The sequence below is a fragment of the Monodon monoceros genome, unplaced genomic scaffold (assembly GCF_005190385.1).
Source record: "Monodon monoceros isolate NGI ecotype Baffin Bay Population unplaced genomic scaffold, NGI_Narwhal_1 Super_Scaffold_8, whole genome shotgun sequence".
Taxonomy (NCBI): Eukaryota; Metazoa; Chordata; class Mammalia; order Artiodactyla; family Monodontidae; genus Monodon; species Monodon monoceros.
This window is the reverse complement of record NW_021703785.1, coordinates 55,283,143-55,309,137: the sequence shown is the minus strand read 5'-3', so window position 1 is coordinate 55,309,137 and position 25,995 is coordinate 55,283,143. Positions and strand designations below refer to the sequence as shown.

The 25,995-nt window shown below is 41.0% G+C and overlaps 1 protein-coding gene across 1 annotated transcript in view; it reads left to right on the top strand.

Moving 5' to 3' along the window:
* The first annotated feature begins 272 nt into the window (after nucleotides 1-272).
* HTR2A (5-hydroxytryptamine receptor 2A) overlaps nucleotides 273-25,995 on the top strand; it is a 57,082-nt gene continuing 31,359 nt past the window's right edge. The window contains exons 1-2 of the mRNA XM_029209774.1: nucleotides 273-999; nucleotides 4,131-4,331. Of these exons, the coding sequence (XP_029065607.1) occupies nucleotides 588-999; nucleotides 4,131-4,331 (613 nt within the window). The 5' untranslated portion in view covers nucleotides 273-587. The remainder of the gene's footprint in view (nucleotides 1,000-4,130; nucleotides 4,332-25,995) is intronic.

Below are 25,995 nucleotides of genomic sequence, written 5' to 3'. Positions count from 1 at the left end.
GATACAAGCTGACATTCCTGCCGGCAGCCGCGGCGATTCAGCCTAAGACTGACGGAGACCTATAACCCAAAGTACATCCAATTACTATGGAATTAACCCTGTCTGTATTTTTAATCGACTGTCAGTGTAGAGTGCCTCCAGCCCCACTGTTTTGGATTGCTTGCTGTTTTAATGCTGCTGTGGTTCAACTAGTATTACCAGCATAACCAACCGAATGAGACAGAGCTAAGAGAGAGTCCCGGTAGTTACAAAACTTTTCTTTTTTGGCCAGGATCACATTTCTCTCCCTGACTGCTAAAAACTCAGCAACCTCTATGTTAAAAGTTCATTCTGCTTTTTTGCCCTTGCCTGGGAGAAAAAAATCAAATCAGACAAAGGATTCTACTGAAATTGTGAAGGAAGGAAATATAAGGAAGCCACCGCAGTTCTTTAGCTACTATTGTAATAATGGGAGAAAAAAAGCCGACCAAAGAAGCCCAGCACGTACGCCAGCCTGTGACAGAGCATGGGGACGTAAAGCTGAATGGTGAGCAGAGCCTGTAACTCGGTTTTTCGGCACTTGATCTGCTACAAGTTCCAGCTTAGACATGGATATTCTCTGTGAAGAAAACACTTCTCTGAGCTCAACTACAAACTCCTTAATGCAATTAAATGATGACACAAGGCTCTACAACAACGACTTTAACTCCGGAGAAGCTAACACTTCAGATGCGTTTAACTGGACAGTGGACTCAGAAAATCGAACCAACCTTTCCTGTGAGGGCTGCCTGTCACCACCCTGCTTCTCCTTACTTCATCTCCAGGAAAAGAACTGGTCTGCTTTGTTGACAACTGTAGTGATTATTCTAACCATTGCTGGAAACATACTCGTCATCATGGCAGTGTCCCTAGAGAAAAAGCTGCAGAATGCCACCAACTATTTCCTGATGTCACTTGCCATAGCTGATATGCTGCTGGGTTTCCTTGTCATGCCCGTGTCCACATTAACCATCCTTTATGGTGAGTGGCGTTGGTTTCCCAGCTGTATCCACACTGGTAACAAAGCATGTGCATGTTATTAGCAGATGAGTCAGGGCTCACGGGACAAACTAAGAGCAGGGCTTTGTTTATACAGGAGGGTCTACCATGTTATACTGCTTAACTTTTACTTTTAAAATGAGACCTCACATTTTAAGAAATCAGACAACCTGTTATGTGTGATCACTGGAGAGTTTTGTGCTTTGAAACATGTATATTTTATGCAGGGAGATAAGGTGTTGTGCTGAAACACATGTACATTTTATGTAGAATTATAAAGGTCCCAATACAGTCATGAAGCAATAACATCTGTCGTTCTGAATCCACTTGGTTTTCGCTCCTTTATATTCTCAACCAAATATTCCGCCCCTCAAGACAGGACAGTTTTATCTTTGTCACACTGTTTTCAGCACTTCTAATGAAGGGGTAAAACTTTCCCAATTACCTTGGAACATTTGCAGAGAGAATATTAGTGGTGCAGTGGGTTTACTGTTAAAATATGGAGTCTCCATTAGAATAAATGAATTATACCAGGTTTTAAATTGTTCCCTGCCCAGAGAAGCTAATTTGGAAGTGTGCCTTTGAATTAGAACCTCAACTCTTTAAAAATGCATAGGCATAAACTCCTCCCGTCTGGTTTGGAGGAGGGTGGGAAACACATGGGAAGAGATTAATCTTGCTTTCTTCTCAATAGAGTTTGAAAGAGTCAGACCTCTCAGCAAGTAGGCAGACACTGGGATGGCTTCAGCGGGAAGCAGAACGTGATATTCTTTACAAATTATGAGTAATACAGCTAGATTTCTCTCTTTAAAAGGGGGCAGAGAATCTTCAGACTGCTGATACAGGCACACCAGCAGTCACCCAGGGCTAGAAACAAGTTATGAGCGCTGTCTTTTAGAAGCGATATTCTGGCCAAGTCTTAAGTGTTAAGAAAAAAAAAAAAAAATCAACCCAGCCCCAAGGAATATGGAGGAGGAAGGAGGTGAGCAATGGAGCGCAGGGGCGCCGGTTTACACAAGGTCGATAGTGCTCTTTGCAAGGCCAGCCTCCCGCTTGACCACTCACAATGTCACACCAGGATGATTTGATTAAATTCGCCTGTCATTTCCCAGACGTCCTGGAGAGGTTCCCGCTTCCTAAAACCCCGCTGCGTTGAAGGCAAACTCCATGAGTGGGAGATGACTCTCAGAGGGCCTGTCCGGGAACCAAAAGCCCGGGGGGGGGGGGGGCGGGGGCACCTCTGAGCGGCAGGTGGACCCCTGAGCTGCCCGTGGGGACGAGCAACGGCCAGCCGGGTTAGAAAGCCGACATCTGCCCGTAGCCTCCGGCTCGGGGTGCAACGGCGCCCCCTGGCGGCCATCACTGAGCACAGCTGGTTCCTGCCCACAGATGCCTGGACAGGCATCTGAACTGTTCCTGAACTGGTCCTCCGGACACCGCTGGGTGGGTGAGGAAATGCCCCCTCCTTATCCCCACCACGGAAACCCAAACTACGGCCCGCGGCTGCCTCCTTGCAGAGAAAACTCCTCCCAGGGTCAACATCAGTTCCGACCAGGCAAAGCATGGCTTCCCCCCAGCCACTGCTAAGGAAAGTTCTCTCCTTTTAGCTCAAGCTCTCTGCAAATGGCATGAAAGGCACCAAGCCCGACATGTATCCTGCACCCTTTACTTTTCTAAACATCGGTGGTGGCATTTTGGTAGGGAGTATGTTTGTGACTAGAGAGTTCGTTCAGCTCTGTGGATCTAGAATGCCGTGAAAGAAAGGTGGTCTTCATAATTTTCCTTCTCACATGTGCACAGATTTAACACCATTGCTTATATTGTCATCAAAACTAATTAAGGTTTATATAACCATTTGATCTCCCTCTAAAACAGAAACAGGAGACTGTGTGTCCATAAGGCATACCCTGCCTTCCTAATGCAGCAGGTGACTTCCTGCAGTGCGTCTCACAGGGGAATCCTCTGGGTAGCTTTAAATCACTTTAATGTTGGAGGGCGCCCTCCACCCACCCTGCTGGGCATCAGGACCTACAGAAAAGCTGTCCAGCTGATTCTAATGTGCAACCCTGGGTGAGAACCACTGCCCTAGGCAGAAGTTACCCAAGTGTGGTCCCTGGACCGGCAGCGTCAGTACCAGATGGGAAATTGTTAGAAATGCAAATCCCCCTGCGTCACTGCACACTTTCAGAATCAGAACCCCTGGAGATGGGGTCCAGCAGTTCCATTGTAAGAAACCACCTCAGAGATTCGGAGGCTTGTTAAAGTTTGAGCACCACTGCCCTGAAACAGTTCTCAGGACAAGAATACCATGCTTTTCTTTACCACTGTCTTCATTTTCACCCCACACCCCCCAAGTTTGAGTTTAACCCCCAAAGTATTATTAGGTAATAATTTTTCATTTTCACAAAGAAATTCCCAATCTGGCTTTTTAATCATTTCTTCATTCACACCAGTAGCACTTCTGAGAGACCACTAGATGCCATCACTGTGCCAGACTGAGCAGTTGTAATAATGGCTGAGAGATGGCCTAACCTCAGGGAACCTACAATCTGTGAAAGATATGTGAATAAATAATGACAGTACACTGCAAGAGGTGCTTCAGTAGAGGAACCCATAGTACCTCATATCTCCTGACCTAAGTCATCAAAAACAAAAAGGAGGGACTTCCCTGGTGGCGCAGTGGTTAGGAATCCGCCTGCCAATGCAGGGGACACGGGATCGAGCCCTGGTCCGGGAAAATCCCACATGCCATGGAGCAACTAAGCCCATGCGCCACAAAAAAAAAAAAAAAAAAAAAAAAAGGAGGTAGATTTTGTTAGGCAGAGGAGACAGAACGAGAGAAACCCCAGGGAGACACACCCTGAGTTTACAACACACCAGCATGATTCCAGCCACAAGAAGTTTTCAAACCTTGTATTCAGCCAGTGCAATCTTATTGTAGTTAAGTACAGTTGCCATCAGGCTCTTTTGAAATATTGAAAATGTTAATATCTTGTGTTGCCCTTTGCTGTTACCTGTGCCTTTTCCCAGGATGGAAACTGTTCAAGCAGGGTAAATTCCACACACCAGAGAAGGTCAAGGTCGCTAACTGATGCTAACCTTCTGCATCTTAGGGTACCGGTGGCCTCTGCCTAGCAAGCTCTGTGCTGTCTGGATTTACCTGGATGTGCTCTTCTCCACGGCCTCCATCATGCACCTCTGTGCCATCTCCCTGGATCGCTATGTTGCCATCCAGAACCCCATCCATCACAGCCGATTCAACTCCAGAACTAAGGCATTTCTGAAAATAATTGCTGTTTGGACTATATCAGTAGGTAAGTAGGAATGGTATTTTGGAATCTCATTTGCAATGACAGTTCATGCCTTCTAAGTAGACCTGTCCTGTTTTGTTGCACTGAACCCTGACATCCTGAATGTACTGTTTTGCTTGTTGCAAGACATGTTATAGTAATTATTAGATTTGCTTTAGGAAAGAAAAATCTGTTACTGTCACTGGCTGACAACATAAATTTGTATTTTTTTGCACAGGTAAAAACATATACACCAGTAAAGCCAAACGTGAGAATAACTGTGCCATGGCCACCTCCAAACACTTTCCCCATCTCACACTTTCAAATTCACTCAATTCAAGTTTCTAAATTCCTAGATCTTGAGTTTCCCAGAGACCTCAATGTTTATAATCACTGGACTTGTGGTCAGTATAAGAATACAGAGCCCCATACTGGAGAATACAGTTTCTGGGGGATAGAGAAGGTACCAGGTGCCATAACTCAGAGGGAGAAAGAAAGTGAGGACAGGGGATGGTGGCAGAAGTACCCAGCACTTCTGTAACCTTCCCCCTCCTCTTATGATAAAACATGCCAGAGGATTTCAACCCACTTCACTCAGGTTGATTACACACCTTCACCTGTTGCCAGTATTGATCTCCTCTCACACACCTAACAGGAAAGCCCAGGTAGGGGAAGCTAAAGGAACAGCTCCCAGGCAGCTAAGTCAATTGCACCTGTCCCCTAAGCAGGCTTGGTTCATAACCAAAAATTCCCTGGGATTTGTTTGAAAGTTGCCAAGTGGGAATGATGTGCCTGCTTACGGCCACATGGGTGCCAGTATCTACTAACATGAGAAACGGATTTGGTGGCAGGCTTGACATCAAGGACTCCAAACCCTGCTTGCACTGCTGAACTTAATAAGTTCCTTCCTGGGAAACAGATGTCGCTCCCAAAATACGCTTGGAGTTTCTGGGCCTGTGCAATCTTGGACTCATCCTACTAGGATCAAGAGAATGAAGGACTAGTTGTTCTCAATCCCAGCTGCACATAAAAGCCCTGGGGAGAGTTCTGATTTCATTGGTCCATGGCAGGGCCTGGTGACTGAGGTGCAGCCAGGGTTGAGGAATGAGACAGACAGTTGCTGAGGGAAATGCAATTAGAGGGGCAAGAATAACGTGAATGAAGCGAGCCAGGCTATTGTCAAATTTACGTAGCTTTACCCCTGGACACTGTCCCATTGGTGAGACAGACGCTGGGAGAGTCACCCAATCTTTCACCCTCAGCCGCATGCCACCCCTCTCCCTGCCTTAGTCAAGCTTAATAAGAGCGGTAGTAGTAAGGGCTGTTTCTGAGCAACGACCAGAGACACAGTCACGTTCAAAGCACCTTATGGAAAATAAGCTGCAGAGAAATAAGTTGCACAGGATGACACAGCTCATAACCAGGAATCACCCCGGGTCAATCCTATTTGAAAGCCTTACACCCTTACTACTGCCCAGTAAAGATAGTCTGCTTCGTCTCCTTCCAGCCATCACCCCAGGAGGCAGGCAGGCTGGAATGAATAGTTGTGGGGTGATGGTCAGGGGTCATGATCCATTTGGCCAAACTTTTACTGCAAAACTACTACGTGCTTGGCACTGAATATACTAAGGTACGCATTCAGAGATCTCTGACCATGTGGTCGGGGAAGGCAAATAAGAAAACATAAGAAACGCTGAAGTTACGTAGGCTCTATACCACAAGTCCGTGAGATGTGTGTCTGAGGAGTTGGTAAAGGTAAGATAATAATGTCTGTTCCAGTGAAGGGGCTTAGCATAGATAGCCTCCCGAATCGTTTTTCTAGTGTTTCTATTTCCATTGTTGTCTTTACGTTGTTGTACATTTAAATCCTTAGGCTAGCATTTTTGTATATGGTCTAACATGTTTTCTTCTACCAATTATTAGAGCCTTTTCAGTATCTACTGATATCAGTTTTTCCCCTTCAATTTCCTGATGTATCTCATTTTCTTTGTAGATTTTAATATTAAACTGCCCTTTCATGCCTGGAATGTATTCATGAATGAAATTGGATTTCTATGACTTTGTTAGTTGGTTTATTATTCTTATAAGGTTTCTTTCTGTAGCCTTATTAAATTTGGGAGGGTTCTGATTTCCCCCTAAGGTCTTGAAATATTTAGTAGGAATGTACTTTAAAGGTTATATAGAATTTAGTTCAAATCTTTCTCGTCCTGGTGCCTTTTCAAATGGTGTATTTAATTATATCACAAACCTCTTCAAAATTTTTCATTTACATTTTCTACATTGTATGCAGCTAATGACCCAAAACAAAGTTTAAGTTATCTTTTGTGTTGATTCGTTTATCATTATTAAGTGTAATGCTATTTGTTTTAAACTGCTTCATCTGATATTAGTATAGCTATGCCAGGATTTTTACGTTGTCATTTTCTGGATATATCCTATTCCATCCTATATACTGTCAAACTCCTTTCTGACTTAATATTAAGTACATTGTAAGAAGCATATAAAGTTGTTTTGTTTTTATCTAGTCAATCTGTCTTTTTTTGTTTAAACTTCTTTTTTTGAAGATTGCCATTTTTTTAAATAAATTTATTTCTGGCTCTGTTGGGTCTTCGTTGCTGCGCGCGGGCTTTTTCCAGTTGTGGCGAGCAGGAGCTGCTCTTCATCGTGGTGCGCGGGCTTCTCATTACAGTGGCTTCTCTTGTGCAGAACATGGACTCTAGGCGTGAGAGCTTCAGTAGTTGTGGCTCACAGGCTCTAGAGCCCAGGCTCAGCAGTTGTGGCGCATGGGCTTAGTTGCTCCATGGCATGTGGCATCTTCCCGGACCAGGGCTCAAACCCGTGTCCCCTGCATTGGCAGGCAGATTCTTAACCACTGCACCACCAGGGAAGTCCCCAATCTGTCTTTTAATTGGAATATTTAGTTCATTTACATTTAATGTAACCCAGATATATTGGGCTTAAATTTACCCTCTTACAATTTTCTTTTTATTTCCCATTTATTCTATATTCCAGATTCTCTCCATTCTTGCCTTCTTTTAGACTAATCATGTGTTAATTCATTATTCCCCTTTATAAGCTTAAGTTATCCCATTCTTTTAAATCCTTTTAGTGATTACAGCATTCATTTTTGACCTAAAGGAGGCTAATACAAATTACTTGTATCACGTTTGTTTGTTTGTTTATGGCTGTGTTGGGTCCTCATTGCTACACTCAGTCTTTCCTTAGTTGCAGTGAGGGGGGGGTTACTCTTCACTGAGGTGTGCAGGCTTCTCACTGCAGTGGCTTCTCTTGTTGCGGACCATGGGCTCTAGGTGTACGGGCTTCAGTGGTTGTGGCACGCGGGCTCTAGAGCACAGGCTCAGTAGTTGTGGCACATGGGCTTGTCCCCTGAATTTGCAGGGGGATTCTTAACCACTGTGCCACCAGGGAAGCCCCTTATCTCTTCTTAAATGATGCAAAAACCTTAGAATATTTAACTCAATTTTGTTATTTTTATAACAAAAAACTTTTATAACATTTTTATTTTGCCTTCATTTTAAGCATATTTTTGTTCAGTATAGAATTCAAATTTGGCAGTTATCTTTTTTCAGCAATTTATGGGTAACATTCTAAAGTTCTAGTTTATATTGCTTCTTTGCGAGAACTCTGCTGTCAGACTTACTGTTGTTCCTTAGAACAGGGGGGGTCCCCAACACCCGGGCCATAAACCAGTACCAGTCTGCAGCCTGTGAGGAACCGAGCCACACAGCAGGAGGTGAGCAGCGGGCGGCGAGAGAGTGAAGCTTCAACTGCCTCTCCCTATCGCTCTCATTACTGCCTGAACCATCCCCCCGCCCCTTCCCCCTGTCCGTGGAAAAATTGTCTTCCACGAAACTGGTCCCTGGTGCCAAAAAGTTTGGGGACCGCTGCCTGAGAAACTTTCATCTCTTACCACCCTCTGCTGCTTTGGGATTTTTTCTTTGTATTTTAGTAATTTTACTATGATGTTGCCTAGATGTGGGTTAGTTCTGGTCTTAACCTACATGGTGTTTGTACTGATTCTTAAGTTTGTAGCTCAATGCCTTTTGTCAGTTGGGGAGAACTCTTGACCGTTATCTTTTCAAATACTGCTTCTGCCCCATTCTCCCTTCCCCCACCCACTTCTTAGACTCCAATTTCTTGTATGGTAGAACTTTTACCCATGTTTATGACTCTTAAATGCTTTTCTACATTTTTCACCTTTTTTCAGTTCTTGAGTCTGGATAATTTTACTGATTTTTCTTCTCCTGGGTTATTAATCCTCTCACCAGCTATTTCTAATTTGCTATTTAAACCTATATACTTTATTTTTAATTCGGTACTGCATGTTTAGTTTCAGAATTGCCACTTGATTCTTTTTATAGATTCTGGTTCTCTGGAATAACTCTCCATGTTTTCATCTATTTTCTTAAATACTCATCACAGGTATCTCGGTATCTGAGTAACCTGGGAATTTCTATTTTCTGGGGTCTTCTTCTGCTTGGTTCTGTCAGCTGGTAAGCCTGGTAATTTTATTAAACACTGACAATGGGGGAGAAAAATGTGGATACTCCACTGATGTTCTCATTCTTCAGACAGGGGTCCTTTAACTTTAGCAGGCAGTTAGAATAGATCCCCTAAATCCAATCAGGGATTAAGCTAGGTTTAGGCTGAGTTTTTGTAACCACTGGTCTGTTTTCAGTTTGCCCTTACACCTGGGATATATTCCTCCATGAGCTCAGATGGAGGACCAAGGTGTTCTCCATTTTGAAGAGCCCTCAACTCCAGTTTCTGTCTCCTCAGCCCTATAAGGCTGCTGCTAACTCTTTTTGAAAATTTTTTAATTGGGAGTACAGTTGATTTACAATGTCATGTTAGTTTCTGCTATACAGCTAAGTGAATCAGGGGCTTCCCTGGTGGCACAGTGGTTAAGAATCCGCCTGCCAATGCAGGGGACACCGGTTCGAGCCCTGGTCCGGGAAGATCCCACATGCCGCGGAGCAAATAAGCCCGTGCACCACACCTACTGAGCCTGCGCTCTAGAGCCCGCAAGCCACAACTACTGAGCCCGTGTGCCACAATTACTGAAGCCCACACACCTAGAGCCCGTGCTCCACAACAAGAGAAGCCACCACAATGAGAAGCCCGCGCACCGTAACGAAGAGTAGCCCCCGCTCGCCACAACTAGAGAAAGCCCACACACAGCAAAGACACAACACAGGCAAAGATAAATTAATTAAAAAGTCAATCAGTTATCCATATCCACTCTTTTTTAGATTCTTTACCCATATAGGTCATTACAGAGAATTGAGTAGACTTTCCTTCTCTAGAGTAGTGTGTATATGTCTCTACTCAACCTCTCCATCTGTTCTTCTAACAAGTTGGTAAGCGCCTTAAAGGGAAAGGAGGCTCATACTATTACCTTACTTTTTTCCTCTTCCTTTCACTCCAGAATCCTAACCCCTGAAATCCTGACTGCTTAGACAGCCCTAACACCAGTTTTTGATCTCCCAATCCCCGCTGAGACACAGTTTGGGGCCTTGAATTTTGCTTTATTTGACACTAATATTCCATATCCTCCTCCTCGTTGGAATCTTTCCAGGCTATCTTTTCTCACCTCTTCATTTTTAATATCTTTGTTCTTTTGTTTAATAAACATATTTTCACAAGTAACTTACAGATGGATTTTTTTAAATAAAATCTGACAGTCTCTGCCTTTTGATATTGAAAGTCAGCCTGTCTCCATTTACTGTGACCATTGACATAATTGGTTTTATTCCTCCCGTTTTACATTCATCATGTATCTTTCTTTGTAAGAGTTCATTTTCTTCCCCATTTCATGTTTGCTGACTTACACAATGTTTTCTTCATTTCCCTCGCCCCATCCCATTAGTTTGAATTTCTACTTGGCTTTTCCACTCCTTCGTGATTATAGTCCCATCCCAAATAATCATTACACTGATATTTCTATTATTATATACAAAATAAATAACCCCACTAAATCGTTTTATTTCCTCATTCACCCCGAGTCCCAATTCATAGGTTTTTCTATTATTTTAAAGTAACCTAGTGGTACAATAGATCTTTTTTAAGTCAAAAAATGCAGAAACCATAAAGATCGATATAGACATGGCTGACTACACTAGAAATAGTACATTTTATGTGGCTAAAATCAATATAAACAAAGTCGAAAGAAAAATTTCAATGTCTGTGAATAACAGACCAAGGGTTGCTACCCTTAACATACAAAGAGCACCCACATTTTGATAAAAAATGAAAAGACAAGCAACCCAACAGGGAAATAAGCAAACTATATGAACAGGCAATTCACAGAAAGTTAAAATGGACAAAGTTCATGAGAAACGCTCAGCCTTTTTACAGTCATGGAAATGTAATTTAAGACAACAATGCAGTACTATCACCCATCTGATTGGCAACATTAAAATGAGTGAAAACACCCACTGCAGTTTTGGATATGATGCCCTATGTACTCAGATTCTGTTTGTGTGAATTTGAATTGTTTGTTCTTGGACAATCTAGCAAGAGTTATTCACTATTAAAATTTGACCTACCAACCCCACTTGAGAGAATCTGTTCTACAGAAACACAAAAGTACACTTAAGAATCTATGGGAATTTGGGGAAATAGCAGAAAAATGGAAAGGCTAGGTCATGGTTGAATGTATTATTTTTGCCTAAATTATGGAATATTTTGCAGCTCTTAAAAATATCGAGTTGGGGTTATTTGATATTCCACCGGAGGAATGTTAAGTGCAAAAAAATAAAATAAGTTTCAGTGTGGTATGCACGGTCTGGGCCCATTCGGGTAAGATAATAGTAATGATATATGGATACATTTACATATTAGCACTGAGAAACTACTGAAAGATTTCACACTTGTCAAGAAGGTAAAATTAGCCATAAGAACGAAATAATGCCATTTACAGCAACATGGATGGACCTAGAGATTGTCATACTGAGTGAAGTAAGTCAGACAGAGAAAGACAAATACCATATGATATCGCTTACATGTGGAATCTAAAAAAGGGTACCAGTGAACTTATCTACAAAACAGAAACAGTGTTACAAATGTAGAAAATAAACTTATGGTTACAGGGGGTAAGGGATGGGGAGGGATAAATTGGGATTGGCATATACACACTACTACATATAAAATAGATAACTAATAAGGACCTACCATACACCTGAAACTAACACAACATTGTAAATCAACTAGACTCCAATAAAAATTTTAAAAGAAATGTATACAACATAAAAAAGGTAAAATTAAAATGATAGGATTGTTATATTTTCCCTTATATATTTCTGTATAGTTTTGCCACAAGTATGATGATGATAAAAGTGCTTTAGATGATCAAGAATGAAACAGTTACACCTGCATCATGGGAGGGAGGGCTCTATGGAGGAGGTGGCTGACCCCCAAAGTCTGCGAGGATCTAACAGACGGCAACCTTGGTGACCACATCATAGATTACTCAAGTTTTCTTGCACTGAGTATTTCTGAAATTAGCCTCTTCTTTCCCCTCCTTACTGCAACCGGCTTGGTCGTCTTATTTTCGCCAAGGCTTCTATCTAACTCTGAGGAAAATGAACATAATTACGAATCAATTGAGTTTTCTACTTGTGAGCTTCTCTGAGTAAAGAAGTGATAAGAGTAAAGATTGAAGCATTAGATTAAGAATGATCCTGAGGTTCTCTGGATTTCATTTTGCCTTCATAAACCCAGTTCCCTTGATCAGGGGAAACCATGACTTCAACTACAACATATAAAATGAGCAAACATTTTCCTCGTGATGATTGCCTTGCTAATGCCATGTGAGAAGAGAAAGTAGATGCTACTTATTCCTTGACCATCCTTAGCAGGTTAAAGTACATATTAGATAGAAAATGTGAAAATGACTATTTTCACATTGTCATATCCTGACAAGCAAGCAAAGACACCAATTTAATTTTTTTCTTGTGCTCATTTCATTGCAGAAATATATTTGCAGCTCATAGAGTAATTGTGAAGTATCGTGAGTGTAAATTAGATTTTTTTCCTCAACGCTAAGCATGACTTTCTATTTTATGCACTATTACTTTTACAATAGAAGAGACAAGCTGTGTCCATTTATTTTGTCCTTTGCCTTCACAAACTGGGACACCACACATAGAACCCTAAACTAAATGCTTAGAGCACTGGGTCCAACCTCATGCCTTCAGGCAGGTCAAAAAACCTACCTTCCTAGACAGTGCGGCTGAATAAGGCAGGTTTGAGGGAGAGTGAAAATGATATATGTCACTATAGTTTTAAATTGTATTTATCTGATCATATAGTATTCTGAGGATCTTTTCATGTTTGTGAGCAAATGTATATTATGTTTTCTATGGTTGGCTGCTTAGTTTTTGCTGTAGAATTTGGTGGTTATAAGCAAGAGCCTGGAGCCAAATATCTGGCTCTGTCCCCATAAGCTGTGTAACCTTGGGCAAGTTACTTAACCTCTCTGCACCTTCAGTTCCTGATGAATAAATGATAATAACAGTACATATATTGGTGAGGTTGCTTTAATGATTAAATAAATACAGCATTTGTCTCATAAATGTTAAGAGCTGACAACATCATTTGAACTCCTTTCTGTCAGGTTCTTGGACTTTTCCTAACATAAAATAGAAGAATTAACTTTTTGTCTGTATTTTCACGATTTGTGTATTCCCAGTGTGTTGTCACTTGCCATTGTTTATAGTGGTTTTCTTTTCCCCCACATGGACTTTTATGTAATTTTATCTATAAATGTTCTTTTCTCCTTTACAGCTTCTGAGTTTTGAATCATGACTAAAATTGCCTTTCCCACTGCAAAGTTATAAGAGGAATTCTTCCATATTTTCTTCCATTATTTTTATGGTTTTGTTTTATACATTTAAGTCTTTGACCCATTCAGGATTTAACCTGTGGTTCAATCTTATTATTTCTACACAGCTACTCATTACATCACTTATTTCCCCCACTGATTTGATATGTCACCTTTAGTACACTCAGTTCTCATGTATGGATTTGGGTTTATTTCTAGACTTTATATTCTATTGATCAGTCTGCTAATTTACTTGCAGTATATTTTTAATTGAGGATATGTAATATGGCTTTTATTATCTCTTAAATCTAGTATTCCTTCATTGCTTTCTTTCAGACTTTTCCTGACCATTTTCATTTGCTTCTTTGAGTCTTTTAGGAATGAGCTTCTATCTAGTCCAAGGAAAGAAAATTTTATTAGAGCTGTGTGTAACTTTTTAAGTCAACTTTCTAGACCTTTTTCCTGGCATACCTGTGTACTATTTTTGGACTTATTTTTTGTGGTTTGTAAGCAGCCTCAAATTCTATATGGAATAAAGTAAAAGTATATAAACAAATAAAACCTAAAATTTTAGCACTTAGGTTTAAAAATTTTTGAATGCATGTTTAGGTCCAAAAGGAATAATAGTGAAATATGTATGTTGAGTATTCCTATCATACCATATCTTCTGGGGGAAAAATGGCTTGGAAAAACACAAAACAAATTAGCTGAATAAAATGGGCTCAAAACCAGATGGTGTTCTGTTGCCTTTTAGAGTGGGGGACATCCCTAACTCCACTGTCAGAAATAAATATATCTGAGGAGCCCACTTTGGAGTCTCTCCTCTAGGACATTACAGGTTTAGGCCCGGGTCCCTTACTGCCAGGAGTCAGCCTAGGAACTGGGTTTCAGATACTCATCATGCAACCAAGACAGGAAAGGACTTGGGTTACCTGTTCTCTCTCCCCCTGCTTAGAGATCACATTGTAGGTGAGCATCTACCGAGATACAAAAGGAAACTTGTGAAGAATTAGTCTAAGTCGCCTTTCCCTCAGTTTCTCTATCTTCTAATTTCTCTCCTGGGTGACGTAAAATCGCCTCCCCGTTTTCCCCATCTTTTTTGTCCCTGCCACGATGCATTAGCGCATCAGAGGTCCGGGAAGGAGCTCTGGGCACTGCCGCAGCCTGCAGGTGAGCAGGTTGGTGTCCAGGAGCAGGGATGCTCACAGCCGTGGCGAGAGGGGGCTGCTGGCCTTCCCTAGGGTGCTTCAGCACCAGAGAGCTGCCAAGGAGCCAGCTGTCACTGTCACTGCGCTGAAACAAAGCCTCTGCAGGGCCGCCACTCAGCCCATCTCCTTCTCTTGACCCCTGAGTGCAGCGGTCCTGTCCCTTTCTGTACACGGGTGCAGGGAATTTAGGGACATCTCCCCCACCAGACCACCTCTTCTCATACTTCAGCACATAACATCACGAAAAAGACTGTGCTCTTGGAGGATGTGTCCTTGGGTGTCCTTCAGGACACCGTCCCATGGGTAAGAGGAGACTTACTGGCCTGGGCAGCTCAGAGCCTTCCAGAGTGACAGCTGGCTTCTCTCTGCATGGCAGACTCTAGCCATAGCCACGGGACTATGTGCTGAATTAAACAGCAGTTAGTAGCATACACTCTCCACGGCCACGGGAAACTGGTGGGCAAAATTAAGAAATGACCCAATGAAAAAGAATCGCTTTATCCTTTGTTAATTTGACCTTCGTCATTGACTGAGTTTCTTGGCTTTTGGCTCATCATTCTTCCAAGGAGAAGAAGTTAGAGGAGGAAGCAAAGGACTGGGACTCCTGTTGCTTCTGGCCACTTAAAGCGGAGGACTACCATCCACATATCGCCCCCTCCTGCCCTTGGACTGTGTCAGAAACTCACAGGCTATGGAGGCATATACTTGCTCCAAATCTATCCATCCCTTTTGGGCCCGCAGGTAGGAATCTTCACTAAGTCAGGAGCGATAGCAGATCATCTGATCCATTTGTTATCACCCGCACTCTTTGTGCCCTGGTACCTGTTCTTTCAGTGGCCTAACAAAACGCCAGCCCTGCACAACCAGACTTTACTGTTGCTGTGTTCTGTAACCAAGCGCTCCTGGAGAAAAAGTCACATGCTGTGAATAGGACACCACCTATCTGTGGTTTCCAACCTTGCCTCGACTCTCATTGCTATCAATCCTTTTGCTTTATCCTTAGTGGATTTTTTTCAAGTCTTTTTCCTATTCAAGTCTTCTTAGCAACCAGAGGTGCCATTCTCTAAGCAGACAATCTTACTCCCTTTTGTCCTAAGGGGCCGTCAGGCACAATTCGTTTTCTGTTTCTACTCCCACGTGCCAACTCCACTTTTCAGTTCTCAATTTCCAAATGGGTATCCCAAGAAGACGCAGGTTCTTCCGTACTTTGTCTCTACCTCCTATCCCTCCCAGAAGAATCTTTCCTGACTTCTCTCCATCTCCCTCCCCGATTTATTTTAATTCCCTCTGAAGATTCTACTCATTTGCTCCATTTTGTCACCTCTCGTTTGTACCTCTCCAAGCACCATCCAGCTTTGACCTCCCTCCTTTTTACTGTTCTTCAAGGTCACCAAAACCTTCCTGATTCCCAATTAAATCCAAAAGGTTGTTTCTATTTTAATAATGTACTCAGGTAATACATGAATACATCCTCAAAGGGAGAAAGTCAAATGGCTCCCACTACAGGGAATAGAAGTGAACTTGCCCTTCATCGCTCCCTGTGTCTCCAGACCAGCACCCACAGGTACTGTGCAGACCTTGAACTTCTCTGGGACCGTTCAATGTGGAGCATAGCAGGAGAGGAGGGAGTGTTGCCAAGCAAAGCCCCCTCAGTCCCCTTCTACTGGTATATCCTTCGACTCCGGGCTTGCATATCAAGCTATGCCCTCCAGACCCTGCTGAGCTCTGCTGCAGTTTTTTCTTTCGTTTTGGCCCTTTCTTCAACTTCTACTTCTCTCTAAACCAGGTCCCACTGCTGTCTTCCAGAGATTCCTCCATCATTTGTGAAATACTAACGAGATGACTTTTTCATGGGTTATAACTTATTCTGATCAATGTGCTTTATCTTTTCTAATCATTAAATGGAATTTTAGGAGGGAGTAGAGACACATGGACACTGCTTGGATACTATCTTGATCCAAATTTTATTTATACATATCATACCTTATCTACTATTCTTTTATGCATTTATTTGTGTGTATTGACGTCTCCTCTTCGAAACTGTCTCCTTCCTCATCACCTTTCTCCTCCCTCTCTGATCAGTTGCTTTGGTAAGCTCCTTTTTGTCTTATTCCTTATATGGTAGTTCCCTAGAGATCCATTCTCTACCTTCTCATTTTTTCTCCTCCTTGCTTTTGCTGGGTCCTTTCCATTTCCATGGATTCAGCTATTAGCAGAACACTGACGAACTAACAAATCTGTATTCCAGCCCTCAGTGCTCCCCAGGGCTTCCAACTCCTGCATCCAACTATGTGCTTCTAGCCAGAAGGCCCACGGGAACCCCAGTCTTACCAGATCAAAAGCTGTGCTCATCGTCTGCCATTCCTCCTCCTGAAATCCCCATCTTAGAACACGGCATTAATATCTGCTCAGTCACTCGATGCCCAAAATTCCTCCCCTTGCTTACCTCCACATCTAAGCAATTGACTAGTCCTTTGGCTTTTTGGGTGTCACTTGCTAGTTGTTGCATACATCAGCCTTCTCTCCTTTCATTCAGCCCCATCTGTCCTGTGACACTGCACACATTTCCCTGTCCACAGGGTTTGGGGTTTTCCCGTTTTTTGTTTTGTTTTTGCCATCAGCCTCCACCTTGTCACCAAAGTCACCATATGAAATAAAGGTTTAACTAAATCACTCTCTTGTTGGAAACCCTTGAATGCCTTTGCTGCCAACGGATTATAGATTCTTCAGTGAGAGACACAAGGCCCTGTAAGTATGTTCCCTGTCCACTCTTCCATTTCATCTCCCACCATACTTTGCCTCACATTTTCTTCTCCAGTTACAATACACTGCCCCTAATTCCCACGTCATTTCACCTTAATTTTTGCATCTTCTGCTTCAAATGCCTTCTCATCTCCTTGCTTGGCTAATTTCTACTATTCTTTCGGCACCACCTCCTCCAGGAAGCCTTCTTGGTTTTTTTTTTTTTAATTTGGAAACAACCAACATTTTATTATCTTTCCAGCTCTGTGGGTTGACTTGGCCTCCACTGGGTGCTTTTCTGCTCCATGTGCTGTTGGCTGGGCCTCTAGTGGACAATCTGAACTGGACATCTGCCATGGAGAACTCACATGGCTGGTGGTTGACGCCAGCTGTCGGCTGGGAGCTGAGCTGGGGCCAGACACTGAGTGTCTCAGTTCTCCTTCTCCTCCAAGGAGCCTTGGGCCCCTCACAGCATGGTGACTGTGTTCCAAGGAGTGGAAGCTGCCAGGCTCAGGAAGCCTTCTTGATTTCTCCCGTTTCTCCAAGGATTAGGTACTTGCCCTGCTTGGAGTCTTCCACAACCTCTACATGCATTATCTTTTCACATGTTATAACCATCTGTTTGTTCCCTCACCAGATGAGTTCCCAGAGAAAAAAAAATACATACTTCCTCTTAAGCCCAAGTTATATAATAGATAATGCCTATCCAAAAATTAATTTCTAGAGTCAGAGGCTGAAAGCATCTTTAAGAAACTTATTTCCTTGTGCGCTTGGTTTCAAAAACCTATTTTTAGATTGCTTTCCCCATAATCTAACTACTTTTATTTTTCTACTTAATACCAATCATGTTGTGGTTATTCTAAATGCCTAATTAGTAGGGTCTGTAAGAAAGATGTGGAATTTTTTCCCCACCAGATGGTGAGTTTGAGTTTGAGATTTTAAGACCTATTTGTAAAGTGTAGGACAATCGTCCCACTCCTAAGCCCAGTTCTCTCAAGTCAGAATCTACATAGCATCTCAGGGTAGTTTTCCATTGGCTGTTTTTTTTTTTAAACTCATTATGAGAAGGCAGGTAATGTGTCTCTTAGAGGCCTCATGGGTCTCCCAGGCAGAATCTCACTGTTGCAGCTGGACATCAGTGGGGTGTCCACATTCTACAGTCCAGACATCAACTTTGCAAGTTCAGATTTTTCCCCTGCTTTGCCCAGGAATAATCACACTCTGGGAAGTTGACTTACAAGAGTCAAATTCCAATAAGCTGACTTATTTAATACATAGGTAATATATACCCATTTTCCTGGACCCATTCACCGGCCTGGGAGTCTCCTTCCTGGCAGGGCAATCCTTTCAGAGAGCCGTACAAAATAGCAATGTGAAGTAAGGGAGGATCCGTAATGGGCCAGAGGCAGTACAAGCACGTGAGGGACACAGTGAGAACTGAATATACAAGCATGTAGCAAAGGGTTTGACGCATACATTTAAGCTTTTTTAAAATGTGAATCAAAATATAAGTACACAGCAAAGGGCTTTACAGTCTAATGGAGGAAGATCTGTAACAGAAACCAGAATTTGCCATTATAATAAAAATGAAAAGAACTCAGCAGAATTGGGGATGAGAAAAGGTTGTATGAAAACAGACATTTGAGTTGAGCTTTGAAAAAGGGGAAAAAGTTGGGAAAATGGAGAATGAGACAGAACTCTCCAGAAAGAGAATAATGCAGGCAAAAGACATGATATAGCTTGATAAACAAAGGATTGAGATATCAAAATATCCTTTAAAGGATGTCTAAATTCATCTAACTCTAATGAGTTGGATGCCCTTTTCCATTCTAGGGATATTTGTCTTTAAATAAGCAAGACCGGTCATCAAGTATCAGAACATCTTTCCCCTGGACAGCACTGAAAGAATGCTGAAGATTTCTTAGCTCTCGGACTCTTTCAATATTTCATCTCAGTCATCAAAATAGTCCATTATATATAAACGTTATGGCTCTAAGACTGCTTGCATTAGTCATGTTACAGGTGCTGGCTAAGAGAGGCACCTTGGAGTCTCAGATAAACAGGAAGTTATGTTTTTATCAGAAACATTTTCAAAACTTTCTTCTACAGAGTTGCTTCTGGGAAGAATTCTACAGATGAAGAGTTTCATCCATTTTATTGTGATCCTTCTTGATTTTAATTCTAGAAGGTGGCACCTTCTGGTCTTGCCCTGTATTCTGCTCTCTTGCTTAGTGGGGGGTAACAGCTTTTAGTTTTGGCCACAGAGTCCGGAAGTATGAAGTATGCTGGTACTTTAAAATGTCTTCCTAAATTTAGTTTCTAATCTAGCCTCATATTTCTTATTTTTTAAGTTAAAGCTTGATTTCAGGAGTTAGGACTGTTGGCTATGGTGGGGTGTAGAGGTGGATAGAAACTTTTGCTTAATTCCTATTAGAATATGCCCATGGGAACCTTTATGATAAGTTATCAATTCTTGCCATTATCTTAGATTTTTAAAACATTTCCAAAATTACTTACATTTCTCTATATTCTATAGGATGGATTCTTTTTCATATTCCTATTCCTTTTTAACTCCCAGATGAACCATTGTAATGGTTTATATGGGTGACCTTGTTTACAAGCTGTACTCCGATGGTTAAAACATGACCAAGCTAATGCCCACTGTGTGTTTTATTCAAAGAAACCACCCAGTTTTTCCATTTGATATAGGAACTTTGGAAACCACCCAGTTGATATAGAAACCAAAAGTCTGTCTACTCAGGGGCTCTCTTTTTTCCTCTAATACAGCAATTAACCCACCTATTGGGTAAGGGCTGTTGCTTATTCAACTTTTTGTTTCATCCCATGAAAGATATTCAAGCCTGTCTGGAAGAAAGCTGATCTCCATTTATTGTTTGTCTTCGGCACACTGGTTATTGTGTCTATTTCTGCTTTAGGCCCTGGCTTCTGAACCCCTGGTAGATGTCCGTGATGTACCACAAACCATGTACCTGTGGTTTCTCTACTTAAAGGGAAAGGAGAGATGCCTTTTATGTTTCTCAGCTACCCCAACTCGCCAACGTCTTCCCATACAAGAGTGTGTCAGCGTTCTGTTGTGGCTCCAACCATTCTATTCAGGCATCATCATTCTTGGATGTGCACTGAGCCATCATGCTTTGGACGGTTGGGATGCAGAGACAACAACCCTGCCCTTCTATCAGTGTGTTTAACTGACATGTTCCCCAGATATACTTGAAGACAGCATCCCGGTTGGTTTTGTCTCCTAAAGACATCTATCTGACCCATATAAGATGGAAAAAATGTCTAGATTTAACCACATATAGGCGCTCAATTATGCTTGTTGATTGAATAAATAAAAGGAATGAATGAACAAAGAAAGGAGAGAAAAAAGAAGACGAGGATAGGAAAATAAAGGGAGAAGAGAAACAGGGTTTCCTAGAAGCCCTTGTAATTTTTCCCTGATAGCAAGTCATCTTTAGAATGTCCACCTGTGCCCATTTTGCATCTGGGGGCGTCACCTGGCAAAGGACAGCAAATGAAAATTTACAAGAACATCTCGATTGTAGCTTCTCTAGTATTTTCACAGATTTAGTGTCTGTTTCCATAGAAACAGGTTTGGCAAGACTTGTCATAGACGCTAAGAATGCGAGACACATACCATGAAAATTTCACATTCTAACTTCAAGCAAAGCTAACTCATGGTTTTATCTTTTCAGTAACTTAGTGCTTTAAACTCAGCATCAGAGAGCCTTATTAAGAAGTAGTTTCATTACATTAACGAGGGTTTCACTTTTAACTGTTTATGTATATCATAAAAGTGAAAGCCATTACAGGAGCAGTGTTACGAGGGAATGTCCTCGGGGGAGTGGAGAACTTTGGGATACCGGGTATGGCTTTCAGAACGAAGTCTCCACCAGCCACCCTTTCCTCAGTGAATGGTCTTAGCCAGCACTTGCTCACCTGCCTGTGTTGTTTTCTTCACGTTTGGCTAAACCGTTTATAAGTGTTAGAAAAAACTGAGTTTCAGAAAACTGAAAGACTCAAAGATAAACAGTGAACTAGTTCTCTAAGCATCCCTCATAACCACTCTCAGACCAGTTTCTGAAACAATGGGAAAGACACAAAAACAATGACCCATCACTGAAGACCCTTTCACCCTTGGACGAGAAAATATTGCTGTGAAGGATGACTTTTCTCTAAGGAAACAATGGAAGTGTGTTAGAATCACAGGAAAGTGCATATTCTTAGGGCCCACTCCCAGATAATCTGATTCAGGAGAAACCAAAGGGAAGCCCAAGAATTGGTGTGCACCAAGAAGCACTGTCTGAGCTATCAGTTTAGAATTGGGATGGACCTTTTAATGTCTATTCTCAGGGATCGCCTCACATATGCACTTTCTAAAATTTCAGATAAGTACATTGCACGTACCCTTGTTTGCAACGAACCAATGATAGTGTTGCACAGAGCTGTCAACCCATGCAGTAGAGCATACTGGGTTTTTAACCTCTCAGATGCCGGGAGGGGTCATGTCTTATTGTCTCTGATTCACTCATCACTAGCACAGTAGGCACTTGATAAATGCTGGCAAAACTGACCATACATGAGCCAATCCTGATTTCCTCAACCAAGTGCATTGGCCTTGATTCTTTATAATCTTTTATCTTTGATTTAAAATCTAAATTTAAGAACGGTTTTCATTCCAAACTGGTCAAGGTAACAAGATACCTTCTCACATTTCAAAGAGCACCATAATATTTTAAAGCTATCATTGCACATCATAAACATTACCAGAATTGAAGAGGAAGAAATAAAAGATACGACTGAAGTGATTTCCCTGGAGGTCTTTTGAAATCATAAGACTTATGTGGGATTTGTCTAGAATTAAATCACATTTTGATAATCCTTTCCGGCTCTATAATATTTTCTACTGTCAGGTGTCAATACCTAAGATTGTCAGCAAGCCGTTGAACAGGCTTTTGTTCTGGTACAGAGGGACTCTATTCGATCTTCAGAACTACGCTTAGAGCAAGTTGGGTGCCAAGATACAGAGAAAGGCACTGAAACCTCTCAGTGGCCTGACCAAGACAGGTGGTGTTATCTCCAACTCCCATCCATTTGCCTACCTGGAGAGTCTGCTAACACTTTGTAATTATTGATATTTTGAAATAGAGTTGGTTTGGGTCAATAAATCACAGACCCTATCGAGAGAATAATGCTAAAAAGTCTATTTTCAGAATGATTTGCTTGTTTTTCTTTTTCCATAATGGTTGAATGCAGAGCAGACAATTGATTATTTAGCAACCCAGTCAGTGGCTCAGCAGCCTGAATTAGGCCAGGAGGGGACTGATGGACCAGAAGGGGTTCTCTTTTAATCCAGCTTCAAGTGATAAAAGACAGGGTTTTGCGGTTGATTTCCTTTTTTGTTTTTCAGGTCAAAAATGGACCTGTTTAGTTTATGGGCTTTTAACAGATTTTTCACAAGATATGAAATATGAATCAGGTTGCATTTATATTTCTTGAGAAAGCTTTTTCTGCGTTAAGCTTCTAGCATGCAGAAAAGTCTAATTACTGATAAGCTGAAATAATTCTCACAGTGTAAAATACCCTAAAAGTTGAAGGAGGAGAGAAGGGATGACGGGTTTGGTTAATTTAGTATTAACAGCAATACGCTGACAACATTTTGAAGATGAATCTTCCAGCACCAAGCTCCTCTGGCTATAACACATTGTCATGCACGTACAGCACTGGATATGAGCAAAGTATTAAGACCCAGGCAACCTGGGCTACTATCCGGCTTTCTTCAGAATACAGGCTGTGTATATGTTTCCTCACTTGTAAAATGAGTTTGGACTACCTATTTCCTAACTCTATAGTCCTATAGTTATATAAAAGGAACCCTCAAGTCTCGGCATTAAATGAGAATATTTCATGAGATCCCAAGCAACACTTAATTGGAGTTTAACTTATAACACCTTTAAACCACTGATTTAACTCTGCTGTCGTTAATTGTAGCCCAATTTAGACATGTCTTCAGACTAAAATTGAATATAATTGATACACCTCCAGGATAAAGGGAATCTAGTTCAAAACACCAGCATTACTTTGCACAATAGGTAATTACTAGAGAGAAAGTACTGAGCCCACCAATATGTTTCACTTTTCCTTTTTCGAAAAAATTAAAGCAACAGCATTAGAAATATATTATTCCTAGAACTGTTTTTGTTTTGACTCCCACATAAAATGTATTTTAGCAAAGATATTATATATGCTATTCTATATTCTGATACATCATATAATGTTGTATTAATGTGTTTTTATTTTTCCATATGGGCTTCATAATTATGATTTTAATGGCTACAAGTTATTCCCTCATGTTGATATAGTCTATTAGCCATTTTCCCAATTCCCAACTAATTTTCCAACTAGTTTTGACTAATAAAGTAGTGTATTCAAAACAGTAGTTTGGCATATAATTTGATCTTATTCTATCCCCACAGTAGTCTATTTGTCCTTTTAGTTTCACTTGCCTATAATTACCTCAGATATATGTACTTTGGTCCCAATGATTTTACTATTTTAGTTTTAAAACTCCCTTGACCAATTTAGAAGCAAAATTATTTAAAAGTCACAAACGAAAGATATGTACATTTAAACAAATTATGGTTAAATAACAAATTTGCCATTTTCAGTATACAATTTAGGAGTATTATATTCATAGTCTTATGCAACCATTACCATTATGTACTTCTAGACTTATCACCCCGAACAGAAACCCTGAACCATTAAGCAATTATTCCCCATTCCTTCCTTCCCCAGCCCCTGGTAACCTCCGATCTACTTTGGATATGAATTTATCCATTCTAGGTATTTCATGTAAGTGAAACTTTGTCCTTTTTTGTCTGGTTTATTTCACTTGTCATGTCTTCAAGGTTCATCTATGTTATAGCACGTTATCAGAACTTTATTCCTTTTTATAGCTGAATAGCCCATTGCATGTACATTTTCTGTTGGACAGTTGGGTTGTTCCCATCCTTCAGCTATTGTGAATGATGCTGTAATGAACATTGGCATACAAGGACCTGTGAGTCCCATTTTCAATTTTGGGAATCTACTGAGGAATGTAGCTGCTGGGTCATATGGCAATTTTATGTTTAGTTTTTGAGGAACTGCCGAACTATTTTCCACAGTAACTGTGCATTTTTCCATTCCCACCAGTAATGTACAAGGATTCTAATTTCTCTGCATCATCGCCAAAGCTTGTTATTGTTTGTTATAGGCATCCTAGTAGGTGTAAAGTGTTATCTCACTGTGGCTTTGATTTGCATTTCCCTAATCATTAGTGTTATTTCGTATGCTTATTGACCTCTGCATATCTTCTTTGAAGAAATATCTATTCAAGTCCTTTGTTTTAATTAGAATGTTTGAGTTTTAGGAATTCTTTATATATCCTGGATATTCAACCTTTGTCAGATACAATTTGCAAATATTTTCTCCCATTCTATGGATTGTCATTTTACTTTCTTTGATGCACAAAAGTTTAATTTTGATGAAGTCCAATTTTTTCTTCTGTTGCTTGTGCTTTTGGTGTCAATCGCTGTTCTTTCAATCTAGTTTCCCATTTTACTCCCTTCCAATTCCTTTAAGTGACTTTATCACCTCAAGTATTACTGTTAAATAGTAATCCAACAGTAGTTATCTGAGAATAAAAAAGTAGACTTGCAAAAAGTGTTTTTCCTATAATTATTTTAAAGTATTGAAATTTCTATGTGACAATGTTAAAAACTGAGAATAATTTTTCCATCTTTAGAAATGGCAATCTTCCAGTTGTTAGGGAATGTAGATTACTTTATAAGCCCTTTTGGATATTTCAAGGATGAATAGCCACCCTAGACTTCCTTGGGGAAGTGCCTGAAGATAAATGATGTAAATTCTGTATAAAGGATAAAATAGAAACTCGGTCAAATATAGGGAATTTAAGGTATAACTCCTGTGAGTAGTCTCTCTCAAAGAACTAGGTATAATAGTTATTCATCTTTAAAGGTGCAGTTCCCTAATTTAAGGGGAAAAAAATCCAATGATGATATTTTAGGGAACTGTTAGTTTGTAATTCCTTGAGTAGAAGTTTGCTTTTGGTCATATGGTCAATTCCTCCAAATACATCATCTTCTGAATAGTTTTGTTCTTAGCCATGCCTTCACCCTCAAAGACCTTGTACAAACGTTAAATCTCAATACCAAGCTGTCAGAGTTTTGCCTTCCATTTCATCTTCAAGCTGCATTTCCAGCCACACACACATTCAGTAACTCCATTCAGCTCGACTCTCTGCCCTGGTTCTGGTAGCATCGCACATCCAAGAATGCTAAGCATTCAGATTACTCAAATGTTATGTGCTCCCTGAAGTCTGACCTCTTTAGGGAAAACACATCCCCATACCTTTAGAGAGATGGGGGAAAAAATTTGCTTGAATATGGAAACAGAATTTCCACTGATAACATAAACTTGTGAACTTAACTGACTAGGTTCCCAGTTGCCTAAGGAAACCAGCTACTTAGGAACTGACCCCCTCTTTGCAGCAGTGCTGAGACAGTTGATGAACTATTTCCTACGTTATCTGGGTATTTTGTACTCAATCAGGACAAAGTTCACATTTAGACTTCAGGAAAATCTTCAATAATCTGTTTATAAGGTATATCATCATTTCTTACATTCCTTTAACTATTCCCTTGGTCTAACAAAATTGCCAGTTCATTCCAAAAGTGCACATGAAGATTGAAGGGTGCATCTTAGATTTTACTTTACTTGCAAGCTAACAGGTTAGCCTGCCACAGTTTCATGGATGCTGGCAGATGACATGAGACTCTTGGACCAGAGATTCCCGGCAGTAACAGCCAGT